This window comes from Acartia tonsa, chromosome 2, assembly GCF_053477335.1.
Source record: "Acartia tonsa isolate MP-2025a chromosome 2, ASM5347733v1, whole genome shotgun sequence".
NCBI lineage: Eukaryota > Metazoa > Arthropoda > Copepoda > Calanoida > Acartiidae > Acartia > Acartia tonsa.
Window position 1 is genome coordinate 34,940,681 of NC_137261.1, and position 23,687 is coordinate 34,964,367.

Below are 23,687 nucleotides of genomic sequence, written 5' to 3' on the forward strand. Positions count from 1 at the left end.
CCTATATTATCAATATTATAAAATTACATTCAAGTATAAATATATTATGTACGAATGATTTAAATGTTGAAAACTAAAAAAAAATTCTTTATCGCAGTTGTTATGATGATAATCCTATAATACAAAGTAGTGAGGTTGTTTGTCTGAGGATAGATATCTCAAAAATAAGGTGTTATTTAGAGAATTTTTTAGATGTCTATGTTTTTAAAGTTTATTTTCTGATATCCCCAGCCCTTCCCCAGTGACTAGGGGCGAAGCATCTAGTTCAATGACATTAAGATTAATTTGGATCAGCTGAAAATGATTTCCTATTCGAGCCCTAGTTTCCTAAAGTGTACAGCAGATAACCCAATTATTGCAGACCCTATTTTCAGCGACTCCGGTCAAATGGAAAAGCGATTTAATGTATAAACGATTTATACATTATACATTCAAAAATTTTAATTTTTAAAATTTTGATTTTTTGAAGCTTTTTTAGCTAGTAGCAAATATTGAGATAGGACGCGGAAGCTACGCACACTAACTAAAATTCAGTTCATCTTAATTTGGGTTGACAACTAAAACAAGGATGGCAATTTCCATGATTTGTAAACCATTCAAAAATAAAAACAATTCTTTACTTAAAAGAGCAGCAAAACAGGCAAGCTAAAAAAGTGAGTTATAGACTAAGGATTTATGTTAATAAGAGTGCGGAGGAACAGACGATGAATATTCAGACTGGTATTTTAAATTTAAGAGTAGATTCTCTACTAAAATATAGCTGCATTGTAAAATCAAATATGCTTTTGTGAGAAAATATCATCATTAATACCATTAGAATTATTTTGAAGAGCAGAAATATCAAAATTTAGGAGTGCTTCGTGTATAGCACTTGAATTATCCTGGCCAGACGGACAATCTTCCAGCAAGGAATCCAGGTTGTCAGGGCTGCAAGGAGAGTCCACCAGGTATGATTCACTGACACAGGAGTCTGGAAGAGCTTCTATTCTTTCCGGACATTTTAAACTTTGAGAAGGCGACTCATTGGGATTGTTGTCTCCTTTTATACATACAGTGTAGTTCATTACATTAAATAGTTTTGAAACTAATTTATTCATTTACAAGAATTTTTTAAATTTTCTTGCATTATTTTACAGGAACAATAATCATAAAATTGACGAACATCAAAGTTATGTTCATTAAAATAAAAAAATGAAAATCGGCTATACGTTCAGAGTCACTAAAAATATTCATTAATAATAGTTTCAATATTAAATATTACAAATGTTTAAAGGTCTAAAATATCTGGAAATTCGGAAGAAATAAAGTTATTTTGATGGGTTTCTTATCCTCTCATATTCTAGTAATCCAGGTTACAAGATCTAAATTTTAAACTTTGCAATATACTGTATACATGCCTCGAGAAAGTGGAGTCATATTTTCAGAGATACTTGTGGTGCAAGATGATGCAGATAGAGAGGGGGATTCCACCCACATTTTATCTCCTTGATCTGTTGAACTGAGAAACAAAAATTGGAACTATATAATTTAATGATAATTTACAAAAGTTATCTTGCACATTTTAATACTAGAGTTTGCTCGATATAACTATCTCACTATTGGCTAGTTTTCTATAAGTACATATCTATTTATCTATTTCAATTTTCCTCCCTCGCCATTACTATCTAAAAGAAAATATTTAATATTTTAAATGATCTTAAAAAGATTTCTTCAATTATATTTTTTATTTACATTACCATCACCAAAGGGTTAATATGATTAAAATTTTAGTTTTAATATTTAAACACTATGGAAGTGTCGCCACAATCGAATTCTTTTAAAACAGAGTTTTCTTAGATTTTCTATATTATGAAAGTATATTTTTTGTTTATTAAATGAAGATTAAATACTTCAATGTAATTCAAATATCAACATGGATTGAAAAACTTTATTCATTCCATAAACAAATAGAATAAAGGTCTTATCGCTTTGGTCAATGAGAGTTTAATGATGATTATTGGAGCACTATGAGTTTTAAACATTTATTCCTTGGAAAACTTGAGCTCATTTATAGACATTTATTTCCTATATAGATCTGACATGGATCTTGAAGCAATAAAGCAGGCTGTTTTGTAAATGTTAAAAATTGGAAGAATCTATTAAATAAAAGTTATCGCAAATATACTTAGTAAATGAATGATCGCCAACAAAGTTGGCTGCTCTCGTAAAAATCACCAGGAATATTTTATGCAAAAGGCCATTCACATAGAATTATTCTTACAGAACTAATTCTTTAAAATAAGATTACCTTCCATTTCCACTTATTGATAGCAGTTCCAAGTCTGGTTCAAATCCAGCACTACCAAAGATAGCAATATTATACTTATATTCATTTACTTTAATTGTAGTATGGAATAGAAATTATTATTCTATTTATATTTGTTACGATATTTTTGCTCTTTAATTGGATCTCAGTTTTATATAATCACAAGATTTAAAAAGTCAGCAGGCAGTTAAGTGATACCTATCAATTAATTTTTTAAAGTAGCGTTACAGACGTTGTAAAATATTTTGAATTTTATATTATTTTATAAAGTTGATTAAGTTGCCAGTCATCAATAATGAAATTAATTTGCATAATTGTTGCACTTTTGAACAAGACAATAAATGTTGCTATTCCTGTTAGTTTTGTTATTGTGGGATAATTGTGCAAACTCTTGCTTCTCTTTAGATCTTTGCAAAATATTATGGAGTCGGTGACCAAGTCTACGCTTACCCTTAAATAGAAATATAAATTTTTTTTCAAAATGAGTAGTTGGTTCATAATTTAAAGAAATAGCAGTAGGAACTTTTAACATTTTTTTTGGTAGCACAGCTACTCTATAATAATAGTTATCCGTAAGATCACTAAGATAATAGGTTAATAAAAATTACAACATAAATATTGTTTCTCTCCATGCTCTGTTTGTGCTTATTTTGGAAATAATTATTATCTTTTATCATAGAGAAAAAAATAAAAGAGAGGAATCGAAGCATCTAGAAGACAAAAATAGGCAGTGGGCCCAGAGGCCTACTCAGCTCTGTTGCCGCTCTAAATTTTATTGCTATTCCACCTCTTTTCAAATGGGAGGATTACAAAATTAATATGTAAAGTTTTAATAATTAGAATATAACATTTGATTTAAAAATAAAATTTTGTTATTTACTACAAAAAATTACTAAAATAACAACATCTAAAATAATATTTTTTTTACTTTTTACTTTTTCCATATGATTAGATATTGTCATTTTAATGTTTTAATTAAAAATTACATATAATTTTATTTTTATTTAAAAAAAAAATTTTCATTAAAGATGAATCCTTCCTCATTTCTATAAAGGGGGAACTTTTTTCATAATAAACATTCAGCTGATTCTTACCGCTCCCGGCTGTTTGCTAAATATTGCTTTTCTTTTTATTCACATTATTATTTATGATTGACATACAAAAAGCCCTGTGCGGTTTTTGCTTTTCTTTTGCTAAATTGTCTTTAAAAATTTAGGTATGGGGAAGTAGTATTTTACCAGAGCTGGATCTTTAAATCATTTCAATGGTGCGCTAAATCGGGATGTGCACCAGTGAAATGATTTAAAGATCTAGCTCAGGAAAAGGGGGTGAGTATTCATCCTCTTATCCTTTTTCCTTATGTCTTTTATATTGTAGTTATAATAGACAATGCTGTGTGGTTTTGTGTACTACTTAAAAATGGCACCTCCCTGTCCACTGAAAAGGGATTCTACTTTTTACTATAGCCATTCGTTATTTCTTTAAATCACCTGTGCTCTCCTAAAGTTTAGAAGATTTTTCTTAATTTCTGATGGAATGACATTGCTGTAGGGAGGTGATTTTGAACATGAAGGATCTCTGTACCTCATCAATATATCATTCTAAAATGGTTAAAAATCACAAGTATGACAAAACAATCATTAACAAATGTAGAGTGAAAGCACCTATTATTGTAAAAATAGCACATTAAAAAAAATGATGTAAATCTGTTTTAGAATTGCTTATATGCCTAAAGTAATTGTACTTACATTCAATGATGTAATTTAAAAGTTGCAACGCTTAAAACATTATTGCTTTTCGTCCTTGTTTATACGATAATTTAATTTTTAAGTTTGTGTCAAAATTGCCAACAGTTCTAAACTTTCTGATTGTTGAACATTTCAGTTAATTTTAAATATTTCTACAAACAAACAAAAAAATATTTTATTAAAATGAAGATTTATTTTATTAGGTGTAGTATCTGAAATATATTGACCTGCGAAGCATTTGTGTTTAAAACAGGCACTTGTGTAAACTGCAGTGGTCCTGAAACAAAAAATTAGTTTTAAACTCGTTATGATTGAAAACAAAGATAACAAAATTCATAAGTAGCGAAGCTCTTATATAAAAAATGAAGAAAACAGCCACAGATGGAAATAGAAGGCGAGTTAAAGAGTAGATTGTTTGTGGAAATCTCAACACAAAATTCGAGACTCATATTTGAAAAGGCACTGAGAACAATCATATTTTGTCTAGCTGAATATCTTAGACACAGAATAGAAAACTAGCAGTTTTACAACTCTTCACATAAGATTTAAGATGTCTGTATTTGATAACAGCTGAGAAAAACGCTTATTTCTTATGAAAAACTCCTGCTCTCCATTTTCCTAAAAGGATATCCTGTAGAGCATTACAGACGGACCGTCGTAGCAAGTGTAGAGTAGTTGATCAATGGCAGAACCGTCACAAAAAAAATCCCAGATATCCAAACTTGTTCAAAAGTAATTGTTTAAAGTTTAATTTCTTACCTCCTATTATGTTTCTATTAATTGACTGAAATGAAATTTGCTGTCCCTCTTCACAAGAATCCAATTCTATTAAATTTGTACATTTATTGTCTTCTGTATTTACAAATTGATCTCCACCTATTCCAATAAAAACATTTTTACTTGTTTCAACTGGCACTTGAACAATATTATTATTGTCAGTCTTGACTGGTTGCATTCCTTGATTATTTGATTTGCTGTTTAAAGATAACTTGTTATAGTTTGTCATTTCAGAAATCAGTATTTGTTGTGGGCTTTTGGGAGATATAAGCAGTCGCTGGCTGCTAGCTGCTGACGTCTCCTGTTCTCTGTTAGCTGTTAAAACCTGTTGCTGTTCAAATGATCTCGCAGGTACTGAGAAAGACATTTGGCTGTTTGAAATATTTGTTGGTAATATTGATGAGGATTGTATAGAAGCAGGGGATGAAATAGTTGAATATGTTGTGTTTAAAGATAGTGCTTCTGTTTCCATATCAACTCTACCAGTGCATTTATGAGTTCTCTGCGTTACTTTATATCTAGAAAATCAATAATAGTTATTTCTCGCATCGTATTATAAACGGCTTTCCGCGGATATAGAATGTACAGTTATAAGATAAAGACCAGTTTTTTTAGACCCGAGGTGCCGAAGGCACGGGCTAAAAAAACTGGTTTTAATCTTATAATTGTACATTTTTATATTCGTAGAAAGCTGGATATAATACGATGCTAGACATAGTTTTTTCGTATGGATGAGAACCGGTTCCTATCCACCGGATTCGAATGAATACGAGAAAATAATAAACTTCCAACAAAAGAATAAGTTTTATTTTGACATGATTCTTCTAATAATTTATGAGATATGATGTTTGTCTGTATGTATGGCAGTCCCATTAGTTTCTTTGATAAAGCTGGGTTTTTATTAAGATGTGAATTGGAAGACCTCCAATAATAACTTATCAGTTCTTCCATGTTATAAAACTAAAACATATTTACTCTTAAACTAATTTAATTAGGTTAACCTGAATTTTTTGCCACAGAAATGACAAATATATGGCAATGCTCCAGTATGAATCCTTCTGAAAAAAAATAAAAATACTCCACACTTTTCAAACATTTGTTATGAAATAAAAATAGGGAAAAGGCTGTTTTTTTTTAAATTTTCGCTTGTTACGCCACACACAAAAAAACAAAATCAAAAAGCTTTAAACATAACTTAACTTGTCATAATTATTTCCCTTATTTATATATTTATAAAAACATTAACCAAGATAAAATCAAGAAGGGGGACCTTTTAAAACTTGACTCTACGTGTTAAAACTTACCTATGTACTAAATAGGACACTCTCTGTCTAAAACTTTTGCCACAATAATCACAAACAAAAGGTCTCTCTCCAGTGTGGATTCTCTCGTGGTTCTGAAGGGTAGACAGCTCCTAAATATTATATTTTGAAATAGAATATGATCTATAACTACAGGTATATTTTAATCTGAAATTAGAGGCACAAACATGCATTAAACTGCCACGGAGGTAAAGTTAATTTTCAACATTTTGATTTTTTATCATGGACAAATTTAGTTTCTTTAAGTGTTTCCACAAGAACAGGAATTGGTTTATTCTCTTTAAATACTCACGTCACACCTTCCCTTAAATATTGAAAAGAGTTTAAAAATAAAGGAGTTGTCAAAATTTTAGGTGTGCCTTTCACTCCACTTGAAAAAATCCTGTGCATGCATGCACCTTACTTAAATCATTTGAGCAGCAATATCCTGAAAGTAAGATGTTTATTTTAATTTCACATTGGTATGTGGAAAAGACACAGAATACCTTGCTTTGCAGGCAAAACAAAACCTACCAAACACTAGAACTATTACAATTTTTGATTTAATTTCAAATTTTATGGTCAAAATTCAAAAATAGCGTGACCTAAAAAATTAAGATCAATGCTTTATTGTACAATACAAGTGATTATAGAGGAGCTTGGTTGTTAAAATTTACCTTAAAAGCTCTGCCACAAGTAGAACAGGAATATGGCTTTTCATCAGTGTGATACAGCATATGTTTGTGGTAGGATTGTTGGAATACAAACGTTTTTCCACATAAATTGCAAGTGTATGGGGTTTCTCCTAAAAATTAAATTAAGAACATAAAAAGTCACATACATCTTCTTAACCCACTCCTCAATTTTAACGTTCAAAAACATATGTATAAACTCATTAATTTTTGCTGACTAATTTCTTATATCATTTTTTTTTATTTCTATGTGTAATTTTATATTCTGTTAATTTTTATGATCGAGTATGAGAGTACGAGAATAATTAGATGAGTATTTCAGTAACAAAGGTTGTAGAGTAGTTTAGTTGCACTTCTTATCACAAATTTGTACCTGTATGTAGACGCCTGTGTTTCTTTAGGAAATATTTTGTAGTAAACTTTTTATAGCAAACAGAGCAATCAAATTGTTTTGCATCTTGATGAGTTTTCACATGCTTTACAAACTTAAATAATAAATAAATTCAACAACAATGTTTCATGTTTTGCTACGAACTTTTCCATCGATCAAAAGGCATAGTTAAAATAGCCAGGCAACGTCTTCTTAGAAATAAAAAATATTGTTTTCTTTCTATCACAATACGATTTATAATTAAAAATTTAAATTTTTACTTAGATTGTTTGATCAAGTAAACCACCCAACCAAATCTCATAATTATTTTCATCCTTTAAAACTTTTTTCAGTGTCTATTAACCCTTGCCCACTATAAATTTACATAAAAATCTTTTTTCCAATTGTTCTTGGGCGTTTTGTATTTTGTAGGTGAAGGATGAATAAAATAAAATAGAAATACCTCATTATTATCTGTAAACGATTTTGTACACATATTACAACATTTTTCTGATCCTATATCAAAATCAAAAAGTCTTTTTATTTATTAACAAACATAAATTCATAATTCAGTCTTGGTTTTAATAAGGATAATTGTAGTTTGGTGGCTCATATCAAAAGACCGACAAAAATTTTATTTAATTTATATAAAGATAAAAAATTTCGATTTTGTGTTTCAGTTAAATATAACTTTCGTATCTAATCGTCCTAAGAATCAACATTCCCAAATAATAGTAAAATCAATCCCTCAAAGTTTCAGTTAAATAATTAAATATTATTAAACATGAATATAAATTACCTTGTAATTGATGAACATCAACTATTTCTCCTTTTTCTGGGATATTTTGACCGTCCTTCAGTAAAGGTGTAATAAGTAACTAGGATGCCAATATAAAAAAAAACGAAGCTTAATGAGATCTATATTCATACGAACAATCATAGATTGACAGCACTTGAAAAAAACCAGATTTTTTTCAGAAGCCTGTCACAATTTTGTTTAATATTTCGTTGATAAGAAACGACCATCTTCTATCTTGTTTTAATTGTAAATTGTAAGCATTTAATTTACATACAACATTGATAGTACCACTACCTGATTATTGGGTATAGGAGTTCCTGGACCAAATTCTTCTTTTACTTCATCCTTTAGTTCATAATCAGTTATATCATCTGGTGGTGACTATACAGCAATCAGATTACAATATATTTACAACAGTTAGATTATTTAAACTAACAAAATCGAATGACTCATAGAGAAAATGATAAAAGCGAGAAATCAAGGTATTTAGAATACTAAAATAGGCAGTGGGCCCAGAGGCCTATATTGAGCTAATGCCGCGCTGAATTTTTAATGTTATTACACCACTTTTCAAAATGGGAATATTTTAAAACAAGATGTAATCATAATAATAAGTTTTTCAGTGCCATCTAGCTTTTGATATAGAACAAGAATATCTATAGTGGTTATCTATTTTTATTTTGTGTGTAATTTTCTTGTTTTGGATTTTCGTCACTAAAGGGCCAAACCCTAAGGGCTAAATAACATCACTATAAAATGTTAAAAATAATAATAATAATAAGATAATTTAAATTTTTTTAGGCGTGTATGAGGTAGCCCTAGGGTGTGGGATATTCAGTGTGTAATTGCAGAACATAACCATTTTAGATAATAGAGCAAAAAATAAAAAAATGTGATGGTAATCTTCATTCCTGAATATTTGGATTGATTAAATCTGTCTGCACGCGTTTACTTTCATCTACATTGGATAGTTCTAAACATAATAGTATCATATACAATACAATATAAGAGTAAGAATAAAGAGAGCTCCAACTTTTCCAAATGAATAAAAAAAACTGTGCATTCAATCAAACATAATTATTTACCATCGAGATCCCTTATTATTAGTTTTTAAAGAATCAACTTAATTCTGGCACCACGGGTGGATTAACCTTGTGAAGACCTATATATACGGAGTAATAATCGTGCGGGGCTCTTTACTTTATTTGACAACAATAAGGGAAACCGCTAAATTCAAATTCAACATTATGGCCAGTAAATAAGTTACTTTGACTGTAGTAAAACGTTTGATGGAATTTACTTTTAAATGAAATTTAGACACAGAAATAAAGTGTTTATGCTACGTACTTTCACTTTAGAATTATTGTAAGTTGAAAGTGGCTATCTGTCGTACTGGAAAACACACCCTGCCTATTTATGGAGTGGCTGTGCTTCTGATAATTTACCTAAAGCTGTTGTGTTATGATGAATAACTCTTTGGTGAACTAATAAACTTCCCCTTAACAAGATTAATTATAACAAAAAAAATTCAAGTTGATAAAGATGTTTCATTTAAATAATTGATTTAAATGTATAATGACAGCCAGAATCAATAAAAAATAAATGATATTTTTATTACCTTAATTTAAACATTTTGTTGCAGAATTTACAAACATGCCGTTGGTCATCGTGAACCTTATCTAGATGCTGAAATTCAAAATTGTATTTATCACATCATTGTATCACATCACATCTACTCTATTACTTAATTTTATTCATTAACAATTTAAGGTGTTTTTTCCTATTATGATAGTAAAGTATGATTGAGCTTAGCTACTCGTATATTTTCCTCCTGTTAATGAATGGTAATTAAAAAATATCATAGCAGATTTTCAAAATGCCAATTATTTTGACAATTTTTAAGAAAGTTTATCATTATTCCAGAGCGGGTTCAAGTCTAACTGACGGAAGAAGTTAGTAACCATTCTTACTTTTTAAAAAATATTCTCTAATTAAGCCAGATGCGAAAAAAAATAGTTTGCTAGCGTACTAAAATATTGTGTTGCATACCTCTAAAAATTCTTCATAATTTTCAATTTCAGTTGAACAGTGGGAGCATTTATATACTTTTAACTGGAAAACTCTAGACAAAAAAGAATTTTTTTTTAAACTCAAAAGTAAATGAAAATCATTGGAAATTTTTGATATTTAAGGGCCATCTAACATAGCTTTAAAAGCTTTCAAAAGAGTGGCATACCATGGACGTAGATTTTTTTTAAAATAAGGTATTAAAAAAAACAATCACCCACAATTTTATTATATACCCCACAATTTTGGTTTTGGTTAGTTAATCTAATTCATAATCAAGGATGACAACATCCATGAGTAGCAAGCTCAAAATTAATGTGGAAATCTAGGAAACGATCTAGTACAACAACCGATTAGTATATATAATAAAACTTTGTGGAAATATGTAAAATGTAAACTTATTAAATCCTTGAAAATTTTAACACTTAAAAACTAGGAATTGTTCTAACAAATCCATGAGTAGCAAGCTAAAAATTAATGTGGAAATCTAGGAAACGATCTAGCACAACAACCGATTAGTATATATAAATAAAACTTTGTGGAAATATGTAAAATCTAAACTTATTTAATCCCTTAAAATTTTACACTTCTATCTTGAATAGGGCTCGAGAATATCATGAAAACTTAAAAATCTATAAATCGATCTAGCACCCCAATTAATTAACATATAGTGATGACACTTATTGAAAATATAAAGAATTATTTAATCCCTGAAAATTTCAGGCGTCTATCTTGAAAAGGAGCCAAGAAAATCACGGTTCCCCATAAACGTTTCAGACGGATATTTTAAATTATAGAGTAGGTTCACTACTAAAAAAATGGAACGGTACTTCATTCCTAGCCAGTTTGGCAGTCATGTAAAACATCGACAGAGCCGTCATGTCTCAATGAGTAATGGGCCTGTCTCTTTATTGCTAAATTCGCAAGAATTGGGTTAGTTACCTAGTTAATGTTTATGTTTATGTTAGCGAAGCAAAAAATATAGTTAGTTAAGAATAAGGGTTTCGAGACCTATTGGAAAATGTGTGGGTTTACCTATTTTGTTTTGAGCTGTGTAGAAGAATTGTATGAAGACTTAAGAATCTGATGTTATCAAATCTTAGTCCACAATCATTACACTCAACTGCTGTCTCACAAACACTCTGAACGAAAGAAATAAGTAAGAAATAAAATATAGAATGCAGTTTACGAATGGCACAATCTGCCTCCGAGTAGAAGATCCGTTCTTTCCCTGAATTAATCAGAATGTCTTATTATCTGTACATGATTGCTTAATGAAGTACATGGTCACGAAACCATACGTCCCACAGACAACCAACCATAGTTAAACATCTGTTGACTCAAAGGTCTAACTTTGCTTAACTTTTTAGCCCCTAACTCTCAAAGTACCAACTTTTTACATCCCTAAAATAAGCTTATCGTCTTAAAAAGATATTAAAAGGCCAACCAAATGATTTTAGTATTTTTTAAGAAATTTGTTTTTAATGACTTACTTGATGTGTACTTTTACTGAGCTTATTTGGTCTATTTCTTCTAAATATTTTATTGTGCATTGTGCTTGATGTTGAAGGAAAAAGTGACTGAACTCCTTGTGGGGTAGTTGTGGGGAAACTTAATCCCTGTACATTCAATTCTTTTGAAGCTATTGTTAGATTTGTTATTTCTGAAGATTTCTGGTTAGTTAGAATATTATGATGAAATAGATTTGTTAGACTGGTGTTTGAATTATTTTGTTGAAAGTTTTCTTGGTTTAAAATGGCCTGTTCTTTGCTTAATTTTAATAAGTTTTCATTACTGTTAAAATCTGGAGAAGTTAGCTTAAAATCACTTTTTACTGGCAGAAAACCGTCTATCTTGCTTGATCCAGGCACACAATGTGTTGGACTTATTGGCAAATTCTTACCATACAAACTTAAAGTTCCAGGTAAATTAATCTTTTCATTAGTCGTTTGTTTTACATTATTTTCTGGTTCTAATATATTGATATTATGAAAAGATAAGTCGACGGTCATTGGTGATGGTAATTTTATTTCTTTTTTTAATTTTTCATCAATGGAAAAACTTGGTGATACTTTTTCTTGGAACTCAATATGTTTGTTTCTGTTTGGAGATGATTGTAGGATATTCAATTGTTGGGATGGAGATAGCAGTCTCCTTTCAATATTTTCTGTATCATTTTCCTCATTACACTTATTTATATTTGATGCATCCTATATAATAAACATCAAGAAATAAGAATTAGAATCAGAATTATGATCTTATTCATATGTAGCTGCGCCCTCAGATTTTATGAGTTCATAGAACGGCACCTGTATCCAAGTATGTAACCCCGAGCATTGGGCCTAAACGAGTCTTATCACTGCATGGGGATATTCTAATCTTCATATGATAAATTTTAATCCTGGACATTTATAAGATCATGTGTGACAGGCACACATACTACCCCTTTTAAAATAAAAATAAGAAATTAATGTAAATTTTTGAAAAATTCAGGCTTTATACTTCAGTATTTCATGGCTCTTTTAATATCACATGCATATAAAATTCCAAGTATATCTTACCTTTGAAGATGTTAATTGTTTAGCATATTGTTGGAGGTTAGCCTCTGTCCAATTACACTCGATTCCAGATGATTTTTCTACCTGAAATCAATAATGATATAGATTGATTATTATGTTAATCTTTTCACAGTAATCGGCAGTCACACATCTGTGGCTGGAGCTTAATCTACGGCTGAAACGAATAAGGGCTAGCGTTAGCTGCGGCTGAAGGTGGTTGAATTAATATTTTATTGCTCTGGCTTAGGATTGCTGACACAGAGTGTGGCTGAGCTCACAGTTTATTCGAATCCGTGCAGCTTATTGTGGATGCTAAGGCTTAAGGTGGCTGTGGCTGACGGTGCCTGTGGCTGAGTTCAATTTAGATTAACTGAGGGTTACTAATTTGAGATTTTGGTTTTCGTATTGTGTGTAAATAAGTAAAACTTTAAACATGAAATTGATGCCACTGGGGTAAGAAGCGCATTCGATAGTAGGTGTTATAAACCATAAAAATAATATTTAACATAACGCTGAAAATTTAACACAGTACTTAAATTCCTAAATTATTTTCAAACATTGCTTTTATATTTTGATTTGATAATTTATACTATATCAAAAATTAAATGTACCTCTGCCTGAAGCTTGATTAAAGCATTAATAAGCAGTTGAACATTAGAAAATCCATTATTACCACATACAGGACACAATATCTTGGCAGATAAACACATTTTTCATTAGTTTCATCACCTCAATTATTTGATATGTCAGAAAGATTTACCAACTTCAAATATATTGTATGTTTACAACATATGTAAAAATATACAAAAACGACAGAAAGCTTTCTTAGGTGCAAAATAAGGAGGTTTCTGTATTTAATTAGATTTGTTATTCACAATACATTTACAGGAAAGTACAAGCAGAATTTAACTGCAATATCGTCGTATTTATAGTCTCTAAAAAGCTACCTTAACAGCAATACTTATATCCTTACTGTATATATTACGAAAGTAAAGACAGCTAAATTTATTTCACATATATCAAAAGGAAGTTTTGTGTAATTAAGTTTCCATAAAGCTTTGTCATTAATTACTAACACTTACATACAAAATAACTGATTTTTTATATCTACTATAATTGCATAAAGCTAACTTAAATTTAGAAAGAAAAAATATTGCTTATACCCAGATGTTGACCCTTCACGGTATATTAGCGTGGCCTCTAGCCCGACTAAGACAAGCGGTCAGCACAGGAAAGTCTAGAAGGTAAATTTACATAGGATAGGCAACATACACTTCAACAGTCTAACTCTAACAGACATACACACACACACTTTCACACCGAGCTACACACCCTACATAAACACATTCATTGCTGAAATGTAAACACTTAACAAAATTTAGAGGGAAATATTTGTAAGACGATGTTTCATCTAAGCATTCAAAGTGAAAAATTTTATTCGATATGCTCATTAAAGAGACTCCCTGAGAGAGAGAGAGGACAATGGGCTATAGTCCCCAAAGTTTTAAATATCGTTATTCGTTGGGTTATTAACTTTAAGACTATAGTGAATTCTCTTAATCTTGAGTGTTCAAACGTTTTAACCACTAATTTTCATCTAATTGTTAAATTCGATATAAGCTTTTGTACTTTTGTTAAAGATAGAGAACACCATACTATATTTTTTTTCTCAACAAATATTAACATTCACAACATGAGCGACTACTATAGTTTAATACTTCTATACCTGAACCAACCCACCTTGTCCTGCTTGGGCCAGCACCAAGCCACCACTCCTGACAACAACATCACCATTTTACTATTAATATTAATAACTCTTTTCCGGAACCAGCCCTAAAGGCAAGCTTTCCTTGTAACAATGGATAGCTTACAAGCCTTCTTGGAATCTGGATCACATGGATCTTACATTTTATGAAATCGACCACAATCATCATGATTTACAACATACAACAATAGTAATAGTTAACAATAAATATTTTTATTTGCAAATCTATTGTCAATTTGATTCATGTAATAAATATTTTAGTATTTAGTACAAAATGTGTAATTTTGTGTATCATCATTGGAGATATACATCCATTTATCGGCTATTGTTTTATCTCTCTAGATCCCTGAGAAACTCCTCTAATCTCTACGGGTTTTAACCTAAGAGGTGTTGGCACGGGCATTATTAAACTAAATTTTTGGCCAAGTTTTATTTCTGCTAGGGAATTTTATAGTTTTGTTGATGCAACCTCCATTCAATGAGCCTTACACCTGTCATTTACCAATAGTAAACTTCCATGAAAATTGTTAAAGGATCTTACATACAGGATTGTGATCTGATTTCAAAAAGCTTCCAGTAAAAATTTTGAAAACAAAATTACATCGTTGCAATCTACTTCTTCAATTTTTTATTACTTTTTTATATAACGTCTTGAAGTTCATGATCAAAAAATTAATAGTCCTTTTTTGCTATACCCATAGAATGTAGGGACTAGGAATTGTGTAAGAAAAATAGCAAAATCATTCGGTTTAGTGGATACCAAGATCTTAACGGACAAACAAAACAAAAATACAAATTAAAAAAAAATAGGTATAGATGACAAATGAAAAATTTTACTTTTAGTAAAGTCATTTGAGATAATATTGGGGCGACCCGTAAACCTTCGGAGGCTAAGAAATTTTAATATATTTTGCTTAATATTATTTAAAAAGACAAGGAATTGAATTAAAATATATACACTAATTTGTTTAAATGAATGAAAAGATAGGTATGACTTCCTGTGCACGTGAGTACTTTCTCTATTTCTTTTGTTATCAAATATGCTTCTAAGAAGAGTGACGAAGTGTAAAATTAGATGAGATAGACTAAGACTGGAAATAATTAGATAGTCTGGAGATTAGTTTTAAAGTTATGTTTTTTTAATGCAAGGGCCGGATCAGGTCAAAAAGTATTTTCTTGCACTTTAGTCCTGCTTTTGATTTCAGACAGCTTCGCTACTATTGAACGTAATCGACCTTGTTTTTATTCTGGGCTGCTAGCGGCCAAAACGTTAAAAGCAGTTGCGTGCGGTATGGGGTTATCAATACCCCCCTTCAAATTTAAATTGGGAAGGCCTACCTTCATCTTTTTCATTGCACGCCACTGCACTGGTTAAAATCGTCCTTTTTAAAAATGTGCGAACGTTTGCTTTACTTCCAGCCGTTTGACCCATAACAGACTTTTAGTTTTCATACATGATTTTCATTCGTGTTTTTGAAACGATCCAAATATCTATTTGCTTGCTAAATACTAGAGTGTAATTATTTGTACTACAACAACTATAGACCTCCTCGGAGCTTCAATATTTGGGGCATGAAAACAGACTTCTTGCTGTCTGTTAACATATTTAAAAGCTAAATTTTTCTGTAATTTGGGTCGGAACCTAAGCGACAGTTTCTTTTTTAGGTATGAAAGTGGGGGCGTTATCAGGAGGGGTGTAGGAAGGTTAACCAACTAATAGTAAAATTAAAGAATATATATCCCCCTACACAAATCAATCCAAGATCCTAACCCAACAAACCCTTTGAAATTTGCCCCCCCCCCCCTTCCAAAGAAAAGCTTGGAGAGTATCATATTCATATCCTTTTAATAAAGTAACAGGATGTGTGTTTATCTGTGTGTCTGTCTGTACCGAAGGATTTCGCTAACCGCTAAACCGATTGGTAGCTTCTCAGAGGACCCGGGAAGGTTTATAACTATTATGGAGCAGGGTACCCAAGAGTAATCACAAAAAAAATCGAAAAAAAAAATAAATATTTGAGAGACTTGAACGCAATATAAAGAGGTATCGTAGAGACTTGAAAGCACCATAGAGAGGTGTTGTAGAGACTTGAACTTAAAAAAAACATTAAATGTGCCATCTGAGGGTTCTAGGGGCGTACCCGCTTGTAAATCATAAAGTCACAAATCCTTTAACATTATCATACTAAACGATAAGACCCTAAACAAAATGTCCAACCCATTTCACACAAAAATGAGAGATGGTTGATTCCCACCCTTTATTTGACATAAAGCTTTTCGTATTATAAGGGTTTACTTACTTTGGAAGTAGGAAGATTTTTTGTGGTTTCATCTATCATGAACTAATAGGACATATTTTTTTAATTTTAATGTTTTATATTTTTCCCAGGAAACAAATGACCGTCCTCCTGACTTGTTTTAACTGGGTGGAGTTCAGCAATAGAGATCAAATTAGATTGACAACTCAAACAATCTAACAAAGAAATATACCAATGTTATAAAGACAAGAATACGAGAAACAGAATCTAATGTATGTAGAAGTTTTATCTTTTAATATACAATTATGAATTTGCTAGGTACGAAACATTGTACTCCATCGTCTATGGAATCACATGTCATATGTTTTAAATTTACCCTGCCAAATTTCGGAGTCCTTGTAACAAATAATGATATATTACAGAAGTATTTTCAAAGTGTTTATATCAGTTTTTTGTATGTTCAAATCATGTTTTTTTTATCACTTTAAAATATCCTTTTCCTTGTTGACCTGGCTTTGTTAAAAGAGAAAAAAAATAAGAGAGAAAAAAGTTTATTATGTATTTTACTTTCTTTGAAATATACACGTGGAAATATAAAAAAAATATATAAAAAACATAATAAAAACTTTACCCAGTTTATTATTTTTTGGCTATTACATTTATATATATGTAGATTTCGACCGAAAAGTGTTTGACTGCCTATATTTATATATTTCCTTTTTATATTTGTCTAATAAGTATATATTTTTATATCATATTTATAAAATTTTACGTTTTGCTATGAATTATAACAGAACTTTCTACTAATTTTAGGGATTCATGCGTCAATTAATGAAATTTTTAAACTTATATATTTCTGTAATAATTATGACTAATTCCTTCTTGATTTATTTAAAACCTATAGTTTTTACTATGTAAAGAAACACCGTGTAGAAATGTGTACAGTCTTATATTTTGAGCTCAGGGAGAACAAGTTAATTGATGATTGAAAAAATATTTAGATGGTTTTTAAAAAATTTAATTATATGTTATATATCCTGAAGATTAAAATTCCCAAATAAACTTGTTCATAATTTTTAATTTTAGTTAAAAAAATTTTCTTTTTAATTTTGGGGGGGTTTCATTTTTTTTTTTTTTTGGGGGGGGGGGTGTCCCACCCCCCAAGAAAATAATTATAAACCTTCCCGGGACCTATAAGAAGCTACTTTGTTAAGGAGAACCCGATCGGTTCAGTGGTTAGCGAGATCCTTCGGTACAAACAAACACACAGACACACAAACATCCTGTTACTTTAGTAAAAGGATATCAACCTTAAAAAATTTTTACTGATGTCCATATATCTTTAAATGCTATTGTGTTTAAGGAAGCTTAACAAAAAGGAAGGATAAGGATTTAGACGAAAGAATCATTATTGTCTTATAAATTTACATGTTGAAAAATTCCTGCCCTGATTTTAACAATTCTTTAGAATTTAAAATATGCACTGCTGAGTTTGTAGTAATTAATCTTTTTCTTCCAAAGTTTAAGATATTGACAAATAACAACTTTAGTTCAGTGTTTAATAATTTTTTTAAAACGTTTTCATTAGTTTTAGGAGTTTCATTGAATGAGTAACTGTAAGTATTATAAAAACTTATCCTTGTAAATTTTGAAAGAATGCATTTTGATATATGTAAATTTTAGATGCATTCAAATGGAATTTTTATTCTTAAAGTGCAAGGATTAGTTAGTAATACTTTAAAAATGGTTATGAGTTGATTTAAAGATATTTCTTATTGCATAATTTTTTTATAGCTTCGTATTTCTGCATTAAAACAGTTTAGTTCACATATTTTGTTGAACAACAAAATAAGTAAAACTAATCCAGGAACATTTCAATACTCTACCTACCTGCCAAGACTTGAAGGCATGTTAAAACAAGGAATAATTCATCCAAACCTATGTTGTTATGTAAGAATAGAAAAAACTTAGACGTAATGTAAAGAAAAAAATCGCACAAAAAAAAGAAAAATTAAAGTTTTTAAAAAACAATTACTTAAATAGGACCATGAATATTTTCAAAAGCGTGCGGTAATGTCCGGTTAAGAGATTTTGAATACCTGTCCTTCCCTTTTTCCATCCCCTTCAGACTTACAACCCACAGCAAATGTTTATGCTCGCTACTCATTTTTTAACTATACATGTAAAAGGAATAGTAAGGGAAAAGGCATTTTCTAGAGATTAAATATTTCTTAAACTTTTCCAAAACAAATTGAACACAATTTGAATTGCAATTTACTAAAATACAAAAATAAAACATATTTAAAATTTAAAATAAGCTTCTCGTTTAAAGCAATATTTTAAAAGCCATTGGAAAGATTATTTTGTGATATTGGGTAGCTGTTTTCAGGTGAAGTGTGTGGCATTTACCCCTAGGTATGAAGACCCTGTTGTATGGTAAAGTGTAAAAAGTTATCCTAATTAAATAATGCACTTGTTGTAATAATGTGGCTATTGATTGCTAACTTAACAACAACTTGACATAAACAATACATTTAATACAAAGATCTCATTCTTCATATTTTGGGGTATATTTTCAATATACAATCTTTTGTTAATTTTGAAAGCTTGAAAAAACATAAACATGACAGGTCTAAATATAAAAATATCAGTTGTGAACCTACTATAAATCACACTTTCTTCGTCTATCTGTATGACTTAAATTTTCTAAGATGCAATCAAAGAAAAAAAAGTTTTTTTTGTAAAGATTCCTATTACTAATTAGCTCAATGACTTGTTATTTCTGCTTTTTGTTTTTATTTTTTATTAACATTAAGAGAAAACTAAAATCACACCAAAACTTAAGATATTTTTTCAGTTGCACTTTGATTATCTGATATAAAATTCCTGCAATTTTTGTTGTCTGAACCTTTCCCTAACAGTTACACTTGGCGTTTTTGTGGCCAGGTCGGAATGAAAAAGTACAAGGGTGAACGTAGGCCAACGCTAATTATATTTTAAAGATATATGTTAATCATTAGTGCTATTTTTTAAAATGTTAGTCAAATTTCAATGTCAACTTACTTATAAACAATCTTAAACAAAAAAGTCGATATAGATTATAAGGTATTTCAGCGTATACAAGGCCTTGTAGTAAAAATAATAAAAAGTGCATTTTGATGATTTAGCGTATAAACATTTATTAAAGAAAACACTCGTTACTAAAAAATCAACACAATAGACAAAACTATTTTTGCAATGTATACTTAAATTCTAATCTTAAGATTTTCAAGACATAGTATTTCTATGATTAGGATATGTGCGTCTGTCCTTACGTCCGTCACAGTTTGCTTTTTTAATTTATGCATATTGTCCAGTTTGACAATGATTTTGTATGTGATACAATTATCTTTTCTGTTTTTAGAATACTGATACCTAGGACAACAAAGTACGATGTTATAAGCGAAACATCTCTGGTATCAAGTGCTAAAAATTTAAGCATCCTGTATTTAAGCAGTTTGGCAACAAATTTACTTATATTTTTTTAAGACTTATATGTAAATGTAATTTGCTTATTCAGATCTGACACTCTACAAGCGTTAATGTTTGTTTGTCTTTCCGTTTCAGAGTTTTGTTTTATGGATGTTGTAATCCTTGTTTTAAAAACGTTATACAGAATGCATTGGCATTCAGTTGAAAGAAAACCTTTTTGATACATAGACATGTGGCAGTTTTCTTATAAGTAGTTAAGTAAGGGTTAGGAAAGTACCACAGGGATTCTACCCCTTTGGAATGTCCAGGAAATCTTTTACAATTAAAATTCAGCGTTAATTAATGAGATTTATTTGTAATAGGAGTTGGTTTCATAAATTATTTTTGTAAATTGTAAAGTAGATGCTCTTGCCTCATGATATTTATTGATTAGTGCACATGAAACAAATGGACAAAGTTACTTAAAAACAGTAAGTTGACATTGGCCTTAAAAATCAACAAGAAGAATTGCATCAACGACCAAGCTATTTACAATTGTTGATGCTTGACAATTTTTTATATCAGCTAACAACAAATAAAATTGTCTCCATAAAATGAGATGCCACAAACAAAAATTTTACTACATGACTGATTTAAAAATAAGGTATAAAATTAAATGCTCATTGTTCATCTGTAAAATGTACGTTTCCCAAAAAAAAATTTCAATTAGATGGTAAAATGGCCAGCGGAAGTTATAAAGAAGCTTCGTATATAAAAAGCTGCTGATAATACCTACTCGTTTATCTGAAATACACCAACTAAAATTAAAGTTTAAACCCTATTAAAATTGTCAGAGTGTCAGCATTAATTTTAATTCTGCATTCTCAAAAAGTCGATAGCATTACTTTTAAACTTAATATTCTTTCTAATTAGATTGTACATTTACTAATGTATTCGTCACAAGATGAGTTGGGGGTAATCCCCCCCCCCCCCACACACACTTCCCAGCTCCCTACCCTTTCTACATTTGTTTTTTTTTCGCCTTTAATATAATATGGTGCAGCAAAATATTATTTTCTTCGTTTTTTGGAATTATGAACTTTATAGAGTAACTTTGAAATGAGATTATATTACAAATTTTTCTAAGAAAGTCGTGACTCTAAATTTGTTGAAAATTTAACTTACTTGGAAAAATGAAAATAGAATCAACCAACGCATATTTAAAGGAGTACACCTTTCTCTGATTGGTTAGATATCTGTAGGTCAAATAATATTCACATAAGACTTATCGGGAATAGTCCCTTTCGTAACATCGCTTCATAAGGGGCGATTCGTCGTATTTTTAAAATGGCTTTTTATAGGTTATTTTAGGTTAGGTTATATTTGGTTAGGTGATTGCCCTACAGGGATAGGTAATTGGCCCCGCAGGGTTAGAGCCCCCCGCAGGGGCTAGAAATAGGAGAAAAGCTACTGTGAAAAATACGAAGAATCGCCTCATAAGGTGCGATGTTACGAAAGGGACTATAACCGACTTATCTCATAAAATCTATTTGAATAAAAATCAGTGATTCATTCAGAAAATATTTCTCACCCACCACCCTGACAATATTAAGGGGGTTGGATACACCCCATTAGGTGTAAACCCAGCAACATCTCCCTTGACAGGGGATCTACAACTCCCTAAAATTAGCTAAGGTGAAGTTAATATAACAACATAACAACACCTGAAATTTAAGGGGGGTGTGATAACGAATTCGCACGTCAATTAATTTTGTGACAGGACTCGTTTGGACTTTTTAGTATACACAGTGCCTTCGAAGGTGCTTTGACTTTAGTGTCAGAACCTAAATTGGGACATAGTGCATTTCATTACCCTAGGTTAGGTAACTTCATTTTACTTTTCAATAAAATCTAAAATGCAGCGGTTTTTGAGAAAATTAGATTTAAAAATTTCAAGTTCAATTTTCACCCACTAGGAGTTACCGCATAATCATGACAAGAAAAGCAAAGATTATTTATTTAAAATTTTGAACAACTTTGCTTTTATAAAGTCAGTCATAAAACCTCTCTATATATGATTTTTTTAAGGCTGAATTTCCGTGACCTTAGCAAAGCAACCGATAAAAATGGTCATTAATTAACTCACTTCAGGAGTGGTTTTATGAAGAACTTTATAAAAGCAAAGTTGTTCAAAATTTTAAATAAATAATATTTCCTTTTCTTGTCATGATTATGCGGTAACTCCTAGTGGGTAAATTAAACTTGAAATTTTCAAATTTAATTTTCTGAAAAACCGCTGCATTTTAGATTTTATTGAAAAGTGAAATGAAGTTATCCAACCTAGGGTAATGAAATGCACTATGTCCCAATTTAGGTTCTGACACAAAAGTCAAAGCACCTTCATTTGCACTGTGTATATTGATTATAATATAGGTAGGTGGACACCTAGGTGAGTACCTCAACTAAAGTGTTAAAATTTTCGTGAGTTCCACCCTATGCAAGCTATATGGTTCCAAACAATCTCATCACAAGATTACGTACAAATTGTTCTAAAGAACACAACTAAAACCATTCAGAAATGTATTTTATTTTTGGACAGCTTTAGTAGATAAGTAAGATTAAAGTTCGGTTCTGTCATATTAGTAGGTTGGTTTAACAAATTAGCGTCCCGATGGTTTCCAGAATTAAAAGCTTGCGGAGGCAGTAAAAAAATCTTACAAGGTCTAGATAAAAAAAACGATGATACTGAACTATAAGACCTAAAGTTTTATTTATCTTGTTTGGGGTCCCATTTCTTTACTAGCTGAAAAATAGCATGCTTGGGATTCTTACGATATTGTTTTGTTCCCTGTTTTTAAACCGGCTGGTCATAGAGACTGCGTTTGTTATATATCATATGTATACTACATATATGTGTATATGTGAAAAACAAGGATGACAACATCCATAAAAGCGAAGCACTGAAACTGTAGGACAAACGGACACAAACGCATGTATAGTGTCAGAACTAAATAATCATAATATAAATATATAAGAGTCGAAGCAAAATTGTAAATAAATTTGTTGAAAAACTGCTTAATACAGGATAATGTTTATGGACATTACTTACATTGTTAGGACTTGATTATAGAGTTGCTTCGCTTAAAACATTATAGTTTGTTGTCCCAGGAATCAATATACCAAAAACTAGATCAATCGGATAATTAGATCACATAAAATTTGTTATTAAAAAAGTAAAAAAAATGAACATGTTTAATATGGACGTGCGGACATTTTGGTAATGATTATAGAGTTGCTACGCTTTCTAAATCGTACCTAACAACTTAAGGAATCACCATGCAAAGTTTAAAATCGATAGGACAATTTTAACATGCCTAAATCAACGAAAAAGCTATCTGTTACTGACGTACGGACCGACCGTAATTATAAAAGCTTCGCTTTTAAAAAATTTAAAAAAACTGTTGTTAAAAAGTTAAAAATTTACACGTTATAATCAGACATTAAAAAAATAAAAAAATTGTTGTCAAAAAGTTAAAAATCTACACATTGTAAACGGACATACGGACATTTTGGTAAGGATTAAATAGTTACTACGCT

The 23,687-nt window shown here is 30.4% G+C and overlaps 2 protein-coding genes across 2 annotated transcripts; both read right to left on the minus strand.

Annotated features, from left to right (window-relative positions):
• Positions 1 to 11: 11 nt before the first annotated feature.
• On the minus strand, positions 12 to 8,369 carry LOC145311664 (uncharacterized). Its single transcript, XM_080150624.1, has 14 exons — positions 8,287 to 8,369; positions 7,993 to 8,047; positions 7,657 to 7,709; positions 7,197 to 7,308; positions 6,809 to 6,936; positions 6,135 to 6,244; positions 5,832 to 5,888; positions 4,813 to 5,348; positions 4,281 to 4,330; positions 3,796 to 3,906; positions 2,659 to 2,756; positions 2,288 to 2,338; positions 1,398 to 1,498; positions 12 to 1,039 (listed from the first exon to the last, which is right to left on the minus strand). The coding sequence occupies exons 3-14, from the start codon at positions 7,687 to 7,689 to the stop codon at positions 774 to 776; spliced, it is 1,653 nt and encodes a 550-aa protein (XP_080006750.1). The 5' UTR covers positions 7,690 to 7,709; positions 7,993 to 8,047; positions 8,287 to 8,369; the 3' UTR covers positions 12 to 773.
• A 528-nt stretch (positions 8,370 to 8,897) lies between these two features.
• Positions 8,898 to 13,427, minus strand: LOC145312789 (uncharacterized). The gene is made up of 8 exons (XM_080152028.1): positions 13,229 to 13,427; positions 12,621 to 12,701; positions 11,553 to 12,269; positions 11,095 to 11,201; positions 10,042 to 10,114; positions 9,611 to 9,678; positions 9,438 to 9,490; positions 8,898 to 8,965 (listed from the first exon to the last, which is right to left on the minus strand). The coding sequence occupies exons 1-8, from the start codon at positions 13,325 to 13,327 to the stop codon at positions 8,898 to 8,900; spliced, it is 1,266 nt and encodes a 421-aa protein (XP_080008154.1). The 5' UTR covers positions 13,328 to 13,427.
• Positions 13,428 to 23,687: the final 10,260 nt, after the last annotated feature.

What these genes read in the sequence shown, in the direction of transcription:
- LOC145312789 (XM_080152028.1), bottom strand. Translation starts at nt 13,327, where the DNA reads ATGTGTTTATCTGCCAAGATATTGTGTCCTGTATGTGGTAATAATGGA. An exon ending in TCAGTAAAAGTACACATCAA is followed by an intron (nt 11,202 to 11,552) that starts GTAAGTCATTAA and finishes TCTTTCGTTCAG; the next exon opens with AGTGTTTGTGAGACAGCAGT. An exon ending in TCATAACACAACAGCTTTAG is followed by an intron (nt 8,966 to 9,437) that starts GTAAATTATCAG and finishes TATTATGTTTAG; the next exon opens with AACTATCCAATGTAGATGAA.
- LOC145311664 (XM_080150624.1), bottom strand. Translation starts at nt 7,689, where the DNA reads ATGTGTACAAAATCGTTTACAGATAATAATGAG. An exon ending in TTCTGTGGCAAAAAATTCAG is followed by an intron (nt 5,349 to 5,831) that starts GTTAACCTAATT and finishes TTGATTTTCTAG; the next exon opens with ATATAAAGTAACGCAGAGAA. An exon ending in TAAACTTTAGGAGAGCACAG is followed by an intron (nt 2,757 to 3,795) that starts GTGATTTAAAGA and finishes TTTCTATTTAAG; the next exon opens with GGTAAGCGTAGACTTGGTCA.